The 15,084-nt window shown below is 49.9% G+C and overlaps 1 protein-coding gene across 2 annotated transcripts in view; it reads left to right on the forward strand.

The window, feature by feature from the left end:
* DNAH9 (dynein axonemal heavy chain 9) overlaps positions 1-15,084 on the forward strand; it is a 165,925-nt gene that overhangs the window by 92,715 nt on the left and 58,126 nt on the right. Inside the window, exons 52-57 of one of the 2 annotated variants that reach the window (XR_014855650.1) lie at positions 375-563; positions 2,312-2,547; positions 5,023-5,145; positions 7,424-7,628; positions 12,404-12,564; positions 14,584-14,713. Coding sequence is in view for 1 of the 2 variants with exons in the window: in XM_085077980.1 (XP_084934106.1) it covers positions 375-563; positions 2,312-2,547; positions 5,023-5,145; positions 7,424-7,628; positions 12,400-12,564; positions 14,584-14,724 (1,059 nt within the window). In the remaining variant the exon portion in view is untranslated. Of the gene's footprint in view, positions 1-374; positions 564-2,311; positions 2,548-5,022; positions 5,146-7,423; positions 7,629-12,399; positions 12,565-14,583; positions 14,725-15,084 lie in introns of those variants that run through there. The other variant, XM_085077980.1, reaches the window with a different exon arrangement.

Here is a 15,084-nt window from a genome sequence, read left to right on the forward strand (position 1 = left end):
GTGATGGATCCTCCCTGGATCCAGCAGAGAGCTGAGTTTGGCTGCAGGACAGCTCTGCCATGGAATGGGGTTCCCCAGGTTCTAAAGTTTAGCAAATGACAGCTGAGGTCAGGAAGAAGCATTGCTTAAATACCTCTGTAATTCCTCCCTGTGAGGTTGTGAGGCCCTGGCACAGGGTGCCCAGAGAAGCTGTGCTGCCCCTGGATCCCTGGAGGTGTCCAAGGCCAGGTTGGACACTGGGGCTTGGAGCAACCTGGGATAGTGGGAGGTGTCCCTGCCATGGCAGGGGTGGGATGGGATGATTTTTAAGGTCCTTTCCAACCCAAACCATGCCATGACTGTGTGAGTGATAAGTTTGATGTGGGAATTTGCAGGTTGGAGGACTTGCCTCTGAGAACGTGCGATGGGCTGAGGCTGTGCAGGACTTCAAACAGCAGCAGAGCACCTTGTGTGGAGATGTCCTGCTGAGCTCAGCCTTCGTCTCCTACCTGGGCTACTTCACCAGGAAATACCGCCAGGACCTCCTGGATGGCATCTGGAGGCCTTATTTGCACCAGCTAAAAGTAAGTCCTGATTCCTCTGAGAAGCCTTTTTTCCTTGGATTAATGTGGCCATAAATCCTGGTGCCCACAGGGGATCCCCCAAGGGAGGGGCTCTCTCAAACTAGGGACATCACTGTGTCCTCACCAAGTTGGACTGAGGATCAGGACATGGCCATTTGCTCCTCTCTGGGGAAAACGTGGTGTCCTTGCTCCATGTACACAGGAAAATCCCAAACACAGAGCCCAGCTCTGCACTTTTGTCCAGGAAAACAGCCATGGCCATGAAGGAGGGGGGAATATGGAGAAGGAATTACTTTGAGGAGGCAGAGCTCGCTGCCAGCTCTCCAGTAGGCTTGGAAAAACTCCAGGTGTTTTTTTCATTCTGGACACAAGCTCTGGTCATGCTGGCCATGCCTCTCAGCTGGTTTTATCCATGTCTTGCTGTTAGGACCAGATGGAGATCATTGTGCTTGAAACTTGTTTAATATTTCACTAATTTTAACAGGTTCCTCTCATACAAATGATGCCAAGAAGCTTTTAAATAAGGTCCCAATGGGGCAGAGATGCCCAAATCAAAGGGCTGACCAAAGCAGACAGTTCCTTAGGCTGAGAGGAGAAACCTCATTCTGCATTTCTTAATACTGAGCCAGAAACTTAGTTAAGAGATGCCATATTGTTCCAAACATGACCTGACTCTGTGATTAGAAATGTCAGGGAAGTGCCTGTAATTCCAGTGGAAGTGAAAGGCCCATTTTGCTCAGACACCTGGCACAGGTAGCTCTGCTTGTCACACCCAGAAATGGCCTCTCCTGTCAGAGCAGCATTTCTGGACCTACTAATGCTGGTTTGCAATACAGCAGCAGCCTTAGCAGGGGGATAATTGTGTCCTTCCATGCTGTCTCAGGGAGCTGAACAGGGCAGGCTGTGATCCCAGCATTGGGGCTGGGCTGGGGAGGCAAAACCCCTGGGATTGCTTGTACAGGTTGTGTTTGTTCACAACAGGAGTGGGAAACAAAACTAGATTGAAAACACCTTGTAAATGGGAAACCACAGACAAATGATGGAAGCACAGAATGGCTTGTGCTGGAAGCACCTTAAAGATCACCTCATTCCAACTCCCTTGCCATGGGCAGGGACACCTCCCACTAGACTCCATCCAACCTGGCCTTGAACACTTGGAGCATTCTTTATGATCATGAACCTCCCCTTGCAGGGATGGGGCAGCCACAGCTGTTGTGGACACCCCGTGCCAGGGCCTTACCATCCTCACAGCCAAGGATTCCTTCCCAATATCCCATCTCTCCCTGCCCTCTGGCAGTGGGAAGCCATTCCCTGTGTCCTGTCCCTCCATCCCTTGTCCCAAGTCCCCCTCCAGTTCTCTTAGAGCCCCTTTAGGCACTGGCAGGGGCGCTGAGCTCTCCCTGGAGCCTTCTCCTCTCCAGGTGAACACCCCAGCTCTCCCAGCCTGGCTTCAGAGGGGCTCCAGCCCTTGGAGCATCTCCATGGTCTCCTCTGGACTCTCCAGCAGCTCCACACCCTTCTGATGTTGGTGCTCCCAGTGCTGGGGGCAGCTCTGCAGGTGGGGTCTCACCTGAGCAGGACAGAGGGGCAGAATCCCCTCCCTCAACACCCTGGTCACACTGCTGGCGACGCAGATAAATACAACTTATCACTTTTTAATTAAACTAACTTTTCTTGCAATCAGTAGGGAACTTGGAATCGCCTGGAATCACTTCACCCCCTAGGAAGCCTTTCTGCTTTGCTCCCAGGTGCCAATTCCTGTGACTCCAGGGCTGGACCCGCTGTCCCTGCTGGCGGACGAGGCGGCCGTGGCGGCGTGGCAGAACCAGGGCCTGCCGGCTGACCGCATGTCCACGGAGAACGCCGCCATCCTGAGCAGCTGTGAGCGCTGGCCCCTCCTGGTGGATCCCCAGCTGCAGGGCAGCAAGTGGATCAAAAGCACCCACGGCGAGGAGCTCCGGGTGATCCGAGTGGGGCAGAAGGGGTAAAGTCATCCTTCTCCTGCTGTGACCCTGGCAGTGGGCCTGGCTGGTGGGTTTGGTGAGCAGTGTGCCTGGCTGGTGGGTTTGGTGAGCAGTGGGCCTGGCTGGTAGGTTTGGTGAGCAGTGGGCCTGGCTGGTAGGTTTGGTGAGCAGTGGGCCTGGCTGGTGGGTTTGGTGAGCAGTGGGCCTGGCTGGTGGGTTTGGTGAGCAGTGGGCACTGAGCTGCAGCCATCTGAGGCAGTCACACTGAGGCAAAGCTGTCACTGTATTTGCTCACATCGTCTGCTTACTTGTTCATTACCCAAATGATAGAGATTTCTTATTAGATCAAGGGTCTGCTTAGTGCTTGGCTCAGTTACCATAGAAACTCCACTAAGCTGGTGATGGAGCGAGCTGTGTGCTAAGGCTGAGCTGGAGTAGCATAGAGTCTTAGACTGCCTTGGTTTGGAAGGGACCTTAAAGATCATCCCATTCCACCCCTGCTATGGGTAGGGACATCTTGCACTATCCCAAGTCGCTGCAAGCCCCTCCAGCCTGGCCTTGAACACTTCCAGGAATGGGGCAGCCACAGCTTCTCTGGACAATGGGCCTGTGTAGGACTGTGGCATCCTCCATGGGGCTCCTGTAGGTGTCATGTCCTGGTTTAGTCTCACCAGAAGGATGACCAGGGCTTCCTATCTCTTGGAGAGAGAGAGGGCTTGAGCATGGAGAGCGATGAGGGTCACCCTGCCCTGCAGCTCACCTCCCACCAGCTGGACACTCTCATTGCAGCACCCTTGCATTGACCTGGATAAATCTTTAATGGAAAGGCTTTTCCACCCCATCTCTCATCTCCAGTCAGACAGACAGGTCTTCTGTAGGTGTCACCTTGCACCCATCTGTACCCACTGGGGAGCCCTAGCTGGGATGGGGCAGCCTGAGTGAGATCCCTGCAGAGAGGTGTGAGCAGTGGGGTTGTTTTCTGAATACAGAGCAAAGCTCTGGCAGCAGGCTAGAGTGACCCAGGCCTGGTGCTTGCAAATTCCCATAGATTTGGAGATGCCTTGGGTTGCCCATGTTTCACTGGTCCCTCCTCTGTGGTCACCCAGGTTGTTTTGCTGGTGCCTCCTGTGCTCTCCTCACAGAAAATAGCAATGAGTGACTGGATCTGCTCTCATGTGGGGTCAAAATAAGGATCATTTTTCACTAGAGAAGGCTTCTGTTTCCCAGCCACCTGGGCCATCATGCCTTGAAGTTATTCAAAGCAGTCTGTGGAACAGCAAGGATCCCAGAAGGGGCACCAAAATCTGACCCTGCAGGATGGAATCAGAGGAACAGACCCTGAAATATCCCTGCCATCACAGCTTGCTGTGCAAATACAACATCCATTTTCCCCCTCTCTGGTCACACTCTGGGCTGGCAGGGGCTTTAGGAGGGGCATTTAGTGTGTTGCTGTGATGTCTCAGAGCTGAGGACTGAAAGCATCATCAGTGCCCCATTACAGTAATTCAGGGAATGTTTCACCATCTGGGAAATGGAGCTTTTTACTTTCAACTGCTGAAAGAGGTGTAAACCCACACAGAGGGCTCACCTTCAGGAAGGGCCATGAGCAGCTCTGGGGCAGCTCTGTCATTCCCTCTGACTTTCTTTGTCTAAAATACCCCTGGGCTCAGAAAAATGGAGGCTGCTTCTCAGGAGTGGGGGTTGCACTAAGTAGGCATATTCCTCTAAAAGTCACGCCTAAAAGTCACTCTAAACTTTTGTTTCAGATCTTTCTGTCTCCTCTTGAGGTCTCACGTGCTCTGGATTAGATGAGGAGTGTGAATTTGACCAGGAGAGGTGGTTGGAGGTAGTTGAGGAGACTCAGTGTGACAGTGATGGTGGAAAAGCACCCAGAGCATCCTCCCCTGGTGCCCAGGGTCCTCTTGGCTGAGGGGTTGTGTGAAGTGTAGAGCAGCCTGGAGGACACAGCCCAGGCACCTGGCCCTGCCCTTCCTGGTACAAGACATCCCAGAGCAGAGCATCCCCATTTCACAGCTGGGCACTGGGCAAAGGGTTCCATTTCCTTGTGAGGAAAGAAGTTGTCCTAAGCATGACCCTAAACCCTGGGCAAAATGGAGCTGAAAGCTGCTCTTCCTCTGTGCTTTTATGCAAGCTGAGTTGCACCAGTGGGTTGTGGAGGAAACAAAGTCTTTGCTGAAAACAGCTCCAGGCTGTCCCAGCTTTGCTCACAGCTGCCCAGGCTGTTCTTGGGACGGACTCAATGATTATTCCTTGCCCTTGGAAGATTTGGGACCTCATTCTCTTTGTTGGACACCCAGGACTCTGCCAGTGCCACTTTCTATTCCAGGCTTTGACACCACCTTACCCCTCATTCTCCCTCCAAATGCTGGCAGCTGCCTGTAGCTGCCACTGCAGCAAGGGTCCCCTCTGTCCCCTGACACTGACAGTGTCACATCCTGCTCTGCTGCAGGAGGCACCAGTGCTGTTTCCCACAGGTATCTGGACACACTGGAACAAGCCATGGCTGCAGGAGAGTTGGTTCTGATTGAAAACCTGGAGGAATCTGTGGATCCAGTGCTGGGGCCATTGCTGGGGCGAGAAACAATCAAGAAAGGCAGGTGAGCTTGGGGGGGCTTGGGGGCACATCTGGGTGGGGATTTGGGGCTGTTGTGCTGCAAATGTTCACATCCAGCAGCATCAACACCCTGCCTTCATGGGTGAGGGCATTTTAAATCAGGCAATCACGGGTAATTCAGCCATAGGATGGCTGGGAAATCAACCTGAATTTCTCATTTCACTTCACAGCATCATTCAAACCTCATCTAAAAGGGAGACCTGTAATTCTCCCATTGTACCTTGACCTTGGGGTCTGTAATTGGCTGTTCTGACACTGAATTATTACCAAAATAGCTGCTGTTCTTGTGAAGTAAAAGTAGCCTTGAATTTTAGCAAATACTGCACAGCATTTAGTAATACAGCTACAGGTTTCAGCAGCAGGGATATCAAGTGTTTCTTAATGAGGTCAGGTTCTCATGGCAGCTGCTAGTCACCTCCAGCCCAGAGGAGGTTAGCAAGAAGGGCAGCGAGGGAGTTTGTTTTTTCCTCAAGTTCTTGAGGATTATTTCCTTGCTTGCCTAAAGAGTGTTGTAAACTGGTGGGCAAGGCTAGCTGTCTGCAAAGTTTGTAGGGGGAACCATCCTGGGAAGGGTGGCTGAGCATGGGTTTGGCTGCAGGATGGAGAGGCAGGACTGGTCCCAGTGCAGGATTGAAATATCTGGGGAATGTTGAGAGGGGAGTGCAGCAGAAAGGCAATCCTGAGCCACCCTCCAGCACCCACTGAGCCCCTTTTGGGGCTGTACATCTCTGCTCTCAAAACTCCCTGGGAGATCATGTGTTTCCTAACAGAGGGAAAATGAGTCATAAATCACAAAGAAAGTTCCTGGGTTTTGTGTTTCCAGGCCTTAAGCCCAGACCTCAGGAGAGGTTCTGTCAGTCCCAGAGCAGGAATTGTTTTGCTGTGGGGTCTGGCAGGATCTCTGGTGCTGCTGGGAGCTGCCTGTGCTGGGGGATTTACAGCTCTAAAAGCAATTGAGGGAGCCAAGAGGGCACCCAGTGAGTGATGATTGACTGGGAAGTGTATTCAAAGTCCTCTGAGAACATCATCATTCCCACAACAGTCCCAGTGTGTCCCTGAAAGCATTTCTGGTTTCTCTTTGTCTCTGACTCCCATGGGTTTTGTTAATATAGAATCATTAAATGGTTTGGGTTGGATGGGACTTTAACATCATCCAGTGCCACCCCTGCCATGGCAGGGACACCTTCCACTGTCCCAGGCTGCTCCAAGCCCCAATGTCCAAGCTGGCCTTGGACACTGCCAGGGATCCAGGGGCAGCACAGCTTCTCTGGGCACCCTGTGCCAGGGCCTCACAACCTCACAGGGAAGAATTTCTTCCTAATATCCAATCTAAACCCACTCTCTGTCAGTCTGAACCCATTCCCCCTTGTCCTGTCACCCCAGTTCCTGATGAACAATCCCTCTCCCATCTCCCTGTGTCCCTTCAGCCCCTGGCAGGTGCTCTGATGTCTCCACTCAACCTTCTCCTCTCCAGGCTGAACATTCCCAGCTCTCCCAGCCTGGCTCCATAGGGAAGCTGCTCCAGGCCCTTTAGCCACTTCATGGGCTCCTCTGGACTCACTCCAGCAGTTCCTTGTCCTTCTGTTGGGGACACCAGAACTGGGCCCTGTTCCAGCTGGGGTCTCAGCAGAGCAGAGACAATCCCCTCCTGGCCCTGCTGCCCACACTCCTTTGGCTGCAGCCCAGGGCATGGTTGGATTTCTGGGCTGGGTTAAACCTTGGTTCAGAATATGTTGATTCCTGAGGTCTCTGAGCTTTAGACTTCATGTCAGCAATGCAGACCAGGAGGATGCTGGGTTTTCCTGGCTGATGTCACCTCCCAGGAATGGCAGCCACCACTCTCCAAATGTGGCTTCACTGCTCAAGCTCAGTGCAGCTGCAGAGCTGACCTGGTCAGAGCCAACACACTGGGAAATTTTAGCTGTGACTGGTGAAAAGCTCGATGCTGAGAGGCTTTTCCTCTCTGTAACTCCAGTTTTTAGGCAGAACCCAGCCTCTGTCCAAAGCCAGGAGGGTTCGTGGTTGGACTGGCTGTGCTGCTGCTGGAAACTTTGAGCCTCCTTAAACAGGATCCAAAATTCAGGGGAGACTCTGGGTTTTTTACCCGAAATCAGGAGTGATTCAAGTGTGTCTGGTATTAAACACTTGGCTTTAACAGTGATTTCTGTGAGGAGTGCCAAGTCCCTGGAGCTGCCATTGACTGAGACACTCCTGTCCTGTGCTGACAGCTCCTGGCTGATGCTCCTTTTGTCAAATTCCAGGTACATCAAGATTGGGGACAAGGAGTGTGCTTTCCACCCTTCCTTCCGCCTGATCCTGCACACCAAGCTGGCAAACCCTCACTTCCAGCCCGAGCTGCAGGCCCAGTGCACCCTCATCAACTTCACTGTCACCCGCCATGGCCTCGAGGAGCAGCTGCTGGCGGCCGTGGTGCGCATGGAGAGACCTGACCTGGAGGAGCTGAAGGTAGGGCAGCACCTGGGGGTACTCTGGGAGCTAGGAGACATCATCACTATTTTTTAAATTATTATTATTATTATTATTATGGTGGTGGTGGTGATGGTGTTATTATTTTTATTGTTATTACTATTGTTGTTGTTATTTTTGTTTGTATTGTTATTTATATTGGTCATTTATTTTGTTATTACTATTGTTGTTGGTCTACACCTGGAGGAACTGAAGGTCAGCACCTGGGGGGTACACTGGGAGCTAGGAGACATCATCACTATTTTATTATCATTATTATTATTATTATTTATTATTTTTATTAATTATTATTATTATTATTTATTTTTGTTATGGTGGTGGTGATGGTGTTATTATTTTTATTGTTATTACTATTGTTGTTGGTCTACACCAAGAAGTCTGACCTGGAGGAACTGAAGGTCAGCACCTGGGAGGTCACACTGGGAGCTAGGAGACATCATCACTAGCATTATTATTATTAATATTATTAATAATATTATTATTGTTATTATTATTAATTATTGTTATTATTGAGGGGGTGGTGGTGGTGTTATTGTTATTACTGTTGTTGTTGGTCTATACCAAGAGGACTGACCTGGAGGAGCTGAAGGTCAAAACCTGGGGGTTACACTGGGAGCAAGGAGACATCATCACTATTATTATTATTATTATTATTATTATTATTATTATTATGGTGGTGGTGTTAGTATTGTTATTGTTATTACTATTGTTGTTGATCTACACCAAGAAGTCTGACCTGGAGGAGCTGAAGATCACCACCTGGGAATTTTCACTGGTAGCAAGTGTTACAATCTTCATCCTTATTATTATTATTATTATTATTATTATTATAGAACAAACAACATATCACAAGCCAGCTTGCAGAGATTGCTAAGCTTGTCATAAAATCAGAAGATTTCCCTTCTATGACAAATATTGAGGGGTTTTTTTTTCCTTCACTCTTATCTTTTCTTGGTATTTTGAGAACACTTGTACTGCATTTTCAAGATTTTTCTCCCAAAAATTCTTTGTTTTTCTTCTCCTCTTGAGACTGAAAGCTGCAATTCTCATTACATCAGGTCTTTTCTGGACTTTGCAGATTTAATTTTGGAGGCAGGATTAATCTCACCTAATTTCCAGCATTTATGGTAAAGGGTTCTCTCTGTAAATATTGTGAGGCTGGTAATGATATTTTTCCGTTCAGATTCTTCCTCCCACTTCTTTGTAACAGGCCAAAATATTCTCTCTCTCTCTCTTTTATTAAGTATGGCTTTAATTTCAAGCTAATTTTATGAAGAAAGTCCTCTATTCTAATGACACCTTTAACAATGTAACAAATATATAGAATACTAAATATTTTCTGAGAGTGGGAGCAAATTTGCTGCACATGTTCAGTCAGGCCAGGCCAGTTCTGTAATAATCTTCCCACTTAATGAGGTTCTGAAGCACCTTAGCTGGGCAGCCTTAATGATGCATCGAGTCTGAACCAGGCTCATGTGCTAATGAGCCAAAGGATGGCATCCAAAATGCCCATTGAGCTGATTTAATGGGTGAGCCAGGGTTGTGCTGGGGCCACCAGGGACACAAACTCAGTCCCCCCAGCACTGACTCGGTGCTGGGCTGGCACAACTCCTGTGGGATGGTATTTTCCTTACCTTGAAGAATATTTAATTATTTCTCTCTGTCATCACAGCAAGGTAACACCAGAGCCATCAGCTGTCCTCCCTCTCACCCAATTCCACCCTGCTACAGCCCTGCTGTCTCAGGGAGGAGAAAACCAGCCTGGCATTGCAGATGTTCTGCTGGAATGGGATCAGGCAGCCATAAAAGCCTGTTCCCTGCTGGCCTAAGAGCAGAGCTGTGTCTCCTTGGGCACAGTGGGGAGCTGCCAGTGGCACTTGTGACCAGGCTCTGGCCAGGAGCTCAGCACCTTCTGCCCCCAGGGCTGGTCTGGTCACTGGAGAGCCCCTTGGAAACCCAGATGGGAGTGTTTGGATTCCCCATAGGAGAGGTCACCTCTCCAGGCGTGTGTTAGTCCATCCTCTGCACCCTGGGGCTGCAGGGACAGGTATTTGGTGTCCAGGGAAGGTTTAGAGCTCTGGTTTGAGGGCAGAAGGAGATGATTCCCAAAGCACTGCACAATGGTTACTGAATTCAAAGCACACTTTATATGTGGAGCCCAGAATTTATTGCTAATAACCTCATCAAATTCATCAGGTAGCTATTATTAATCCAATTCTCATAACACTCACCTTTAAAAAACGTTTTCTCAACACAGTCTGTTTCCATAATCTTTTTCTTCATTGACTCCCAGTTATGCCCAGTTGTTCAGTCTTTCTGTTCCTCCTTACTTTTAAGCTCTTTTCCTGCTTCATGTGGTTGCAGATCTCTGTGCAGAGTCTGAGACAGACTCTGCTTTGGTTCTAGGGACAGCACAGGTCTAGGGACAATGTGTCCAGGACAACTCCTTGCTCTGGCTCTACATTAAAGGCAGGTTGGACCAGGAGAGGCAGCAGGAGCCTGGCTGTGAGACAGTCACTGCTGAGAGAAGCTCAGACCACGTTGGGTTAAGGCAAGCAAAGCCAAACCCCAAGACCTTCTCTCTCTGGTCAGTCCAAAACCTGTGTGAAAACACAGGGAAAATCTTCCCATCTGGTTTGTGATGTTAAAATAGCACAACAAAACCAGCAGAAGGGAAAAGTGGCTGCTGTGGCTGAGGTTTGAAGGCTCTGGCAGTGCATCCTGCAGAGCTGGCCTGGAGCTCTGGTGAACTCTTTTTCCATGGAATGGAGTTTGGAAGGCTCTGGGAGTAACCTGTTTCCCAGGAGCAGCACTTGTATCTATCAGCTGTGAAACAGCAGCTAATGAGCTGCACTACAGAAATCAGGAATGGTGACCTTGGTGTGCTGCAAAGCATGGCAGGATGAAGCTGCAGCAGCCTCAGGTGCTGGGGGCACCCCGTGGTGCCTGGGCTGCTGAGGGTGCTCCCTGAACCTGGGTGGGGATTACAGACCATTGGAGCAAAAATCCACCCCCTCCTCATTAATAACTGCAGGGCTCACAGTCCATGGTGTGCAATAAGAGCTTGCAAAATGTCATTTTTCAAGGCATGCCATGCTTGAATGACATGAGCACACAAAATTAGCCACGATAGTTTTCTGGTTCAAGACTTGTGAAATATTCACCACCAGGAGCAAATTCCTGTGTGTAAAGCCAGGAGAAGAGGCCTTTAAAGCAGCCCTGGGCAGCTGAAATACCAAAGCAGACACACTTCAGTGCCTGCCTGGCAGAGCTGTCATTAACATGGAATGAGGGTGAGCACAGCAAGAGCACGGAATTTCAGCCCAAATATTGAAAGATGAGTTATTAATGAAAGAGTCCCTTAATCTGCTGAAAAACCTCTGACAACAGAGCAAATCCTACAGGCTCCCCTCTGCATAGGGTTTCACATTTCTCTTGCCTGGGGCTCCTCCAGACCCTACAGGGGGACAGATTTTCCCAAAACTCTCTTTGGAGCATTGGATCCCTTGGCTCAGGGCACTGAGTCTGTCATGTACCCTGGACTTGTCTCAGTTCCACATGGCCCATGTCTGCTGTTTTGCAGGGCTATAAAACACTCCTTTGCAAGTTCCTTGAATTTCTTGGTTGTGTCACTTCAGCACAGTCTGAGGGTTTAAAATGAGCATTACCCAGCAGTGTTTTCCGTAGCAGGTGTCAGCACTGACTTCACCAGGCTCAGACCAGCATCCCAATCAGAGGCACAGCTTTCCCACAGGGTATTTTCTGTGATAACTCTAAAAATAGGTGCTCACAATAGGGACATATTGTGGGCTGCCACAATAAACCTGAGAGCCAGGAGTTTTCTTCGAGCAAAGACACAGAATAGGGCAATCTCATTTCGGGGGAGAAAGCCTGTCCTGGAGGAACAGTTCAGAAAGGAGCCAGATGAGAGCCTTTGTCTCCACCAGGAGCAGTGTAAATGACTGGTGAGGGAGGTGGGACCAGTGAATGGAGGGGGCACTTCAGAGCCATGGGAAGAATTTGCTCTGTAAATCAGCAATTTGCCCATGGCACAGGGTGGTTTTACTGGCCTGAATCTGCCTGCCCATCTTTGTGCTGAGTTTGCAAATCCTCTGGCAGGGGCACTTTGTGCAGGTCCAGTTTCAGCCCAGTAAGCCACTGGTGCCAGTGGGACCTCAAGGCCGGGATACAAATGAGAGCAGGGCAGGAGAGGCTGTGGCTTTGCCCTCAGTTCTGAGCCTGAGATCTCATCGTGCTCCCCTTGGGACCTGAGGGACTTTGCTGCTGGTTTTGCCATCAGATTTTAGCCCCGTGGCCCTCATTGCTGGTGTGACTGGTGCTGGTGTGGAGTGGCAGGAGCAGAGGTTCAGCAGCAGGGGTGAGGAGCAGCAGGGACTCTCCAGGCTGACCTGAGCCCAAGAAAGGAGGTACAAAGATACAAGATATGTGTTTGACATGAGGATAATCTTTTCTTCCTGATTCATTTCCAGCATTTTCCTCTGTTCCCAGTGACAGGGCTGAGTTCTCTGGTGCTTTCTGTGCTGTTCCAGGTTTCTCTGAGTTAATAGCCTGTGGATAAGAAGTGATCCCAGATCCCAGAGCTGTCCTTTCCCAGGAGTTGCAGAGAGCAGGAACAAGCACTACTGGACTATGACAATTGTCAGTGGGAAGCCTGTTCCCAAGTGAGATGGTTAATCCTTATTTAACCACACCTTTCGTGGCTAAAACTTTCTGAATTTATTACTTGCAGTCAGATCTCACAAAGCAACAGAATGGATTCAAGATCACCTTGAAAACATTAGAGGACAACCTTCTCTCTCGACTGTCATCAGCCTCTGGGAATTTCCTGGGAGACACAGCGCTGGTGGAGAACCTGGAGACCACTAAAAGGACAGCTGCAGAGATTGTGGAGAAGGTAGAAAGACAGAGATAGCCTGGAGAAAAGCATGTCTGTGGTGCTGTCTTTAGGGATTTTTGGGTGGAATGTAACCTCTGCTCTGCCCATCTCTGCTCCTTCTGCTGAGCAGAGAATAGAAATTGGTAGAAATTGTAAATGCTCTCCATTCTGGGGAGCTTCAGGCCATTTAGTTCTTTGGAGGTTTTTTTGTGTTAAATGACCTATTTAAGACCAAGAGAAAACATTGGTGCCTGATGTAAAGACAATAAAATTTACACACTGTATCAAGACAGCTTTAAACTGTTCCAGCATAATCCTGAGTACATCACACTGCCTCAATTAGGCTGGATTTTAGTACTGACCAGGGACTGAAATCTGGTGAGTTTGTGATCTCAGTAAATCTGCAGGTACTTGGGTATTTCACACCTTCCATTCCTCAGAGTATAAATCAGCATTTATTCATAGTACATCAGCTCAGGGTGCATTTAGCTCCCTGGGGAGGAGTTTCATGAACCTCCAAAGGGATTTTTTTGACCTAGGTGTTCTTCAAGTGCTTCACCTTCTAAACCAGCTGTGCTGTTCAGCTGGTCACTGCCAGCAGTACCAACAGGGGAGGAATTTAAAGTTTGCACTTGGATTTTATGAGTTTTTCCCCTCTGGAAGGCTGCGGCAGAGCCCTGTTAGAAGTTTAAGTCAAACCTCACTCTCTTCTTGGTCTGTCTACCCAAAGAAAGGTGTTCAGCCAACATCTTCCTTCCTGTTGAAGTCCTCCCTGCTCTACATATGGAAAGCATCTGTGCCCCACCTGTGGCTCTGAGTTTACCAGAGCTGTTAATGAGTCCAGCACTGCCCTGGGGATGTGCAAACAGATCCCAGCAGACAGTGCCGCACTCAGCAGAGTAAGGCTCAGCCTGGGCTTCCTTGGGAAGGGTTGGGGTGCCCCAGCCAGATGTGCTCACAGCAGCTCAGTGACAGCACAGGGGACCCTGTGGTTTATCAGCAGGGGCTGTGTGATGCTGTGCTTGCTTGTTCTGCCACAGAAAGCCTAGGAAGGGCTGGAGAGGGACTTTTTGCAGTGATAGGACAAGGGGGAATGGCTTCAAGCTGAAAATGGGTAGATTTAGAGCAGATGTCAGGAAGAAATTCTTGGCTGTGAGGGTGCTGAGGCCCTGGCACAGGGTGCCCAGAGAAGCTGTGGCTGCCCCTGGATCCCTGGCAGTGTCCAAGGCCAGGTTGGACAGGGCTTGGAGCAGCCTGGGATAGTGAAAAGTGTCCCTGCCATGGCAGGGGGTGGAATGAGAAGAGCTTTGAGGTCCCTTACAGCCCAAACCATTCTGTGATTCTGTGATGCCATTGCATGGTTTGCTGAGCTGACTGGGTCAGCAGTGTCTCAGCAGCTCCTGGCCATGGTGTGAGACATGTCTGTCCTCAGCCAGAGTCTCAAATAAACCCCAGGGGGCTCAGGGATGTCACTTCACACTGCTGAGGTGGAAGGAAAGAACAAACAGGCCTGAGGTGATGATGGGCTGGTGTATCTGCCAGGAGGATTTGCACATGTTCCTCACAGCAGCTGCAGAGTGAGGTGGGGAGTTTGGTGCTGCTGAGGACAGGCAGCAAAGAGCTGTTATAAATTAGCAGCTCTCAGCCCTGGGGAAGCTGCCTGAGAGCAGCACTAGCTCAGCCCAGGGCTGTTAATGACCTGCACAGGAGGGGGACAATTAGCAGGAGAAACTCATTGATGAGAAAATCAATTGCAGTTAGCAAAGAGCAGAGATCCTAGGGAGGAGTCTGGAGGAGACCTGGGAAAACAGGGGATTGGGTAACTGGGTGGAAAATGCAGTGAAATGGAAGGTTCCAGAGGGGCAGGATGGTGGGAAGGGCAGCTCCAGCCTGGCTGCTCTGTGGCTGTGGAGCAGAGGTCCTGTGGTGCTCACCTGGGGGCTGTCCTGGTGACTTTGTGGCTGATGTCCCCCTCCCTGGGCTGCCCTCACTGCTCAGGGCTGTTCTCACAGGAATCCCTTCTGTGTTTCCCTGCAGGTGCAGGAGTTCAAGGTGACAGAAGCCAAGATTAACGAGGCCAGAGAGCACTACAGAGCTGCAGCCTGCCGCGCCTCCCTGCTCTACTTCACCATGAACGAGCTGCACGCCATCCACCCCATGTACCAGTTCTCCCTGAAGGTAGCTGCCCTCCTGGGGACACTGCTGGGGCTGCTGCCCTCTGTGGGGTCAATAAAATCATCACAGGATCACAGAGTCACAAATCCCAGAATGGTTTGGGCTGGAAGGGGCTTAAAGCCCACCTCATTCCACCCCTGCCAAGCCTACCTCATTCCACCTTCCACCATCCCAGGTTGCTCCAAGCCCCGACTAGAAAGAGTCTCAGTTTTAATGTTTTAATAAATGGAAGACTTTTTTTCATCATATAAGAAAGCTATTTTGGGGGATGGAGGGTTAAACGAGCATCCTGGTCTACAACTTCTTCCAAACGAGTTCTTACCTTGACAAGTGACCTGGAAAAAGGAATTGAGAAGAGACTAC

The sequence above is a fragment of the Lichenostomus cassidix genome, chromosome 18 (assembly GCF_008360975.1).
Source record: "Lichenostomus cassidix isolate B80296 chromosome 18, HeHo_3.0, whole genome shotgun sequence".
In the NCBI taxonomy this organism is placed as follows: Eukaryota; Metazoa; Chordata; class Aves; order Passeriformes; family Meliphagidae; genus Lichenostomus; species Lichenostomus cassidix.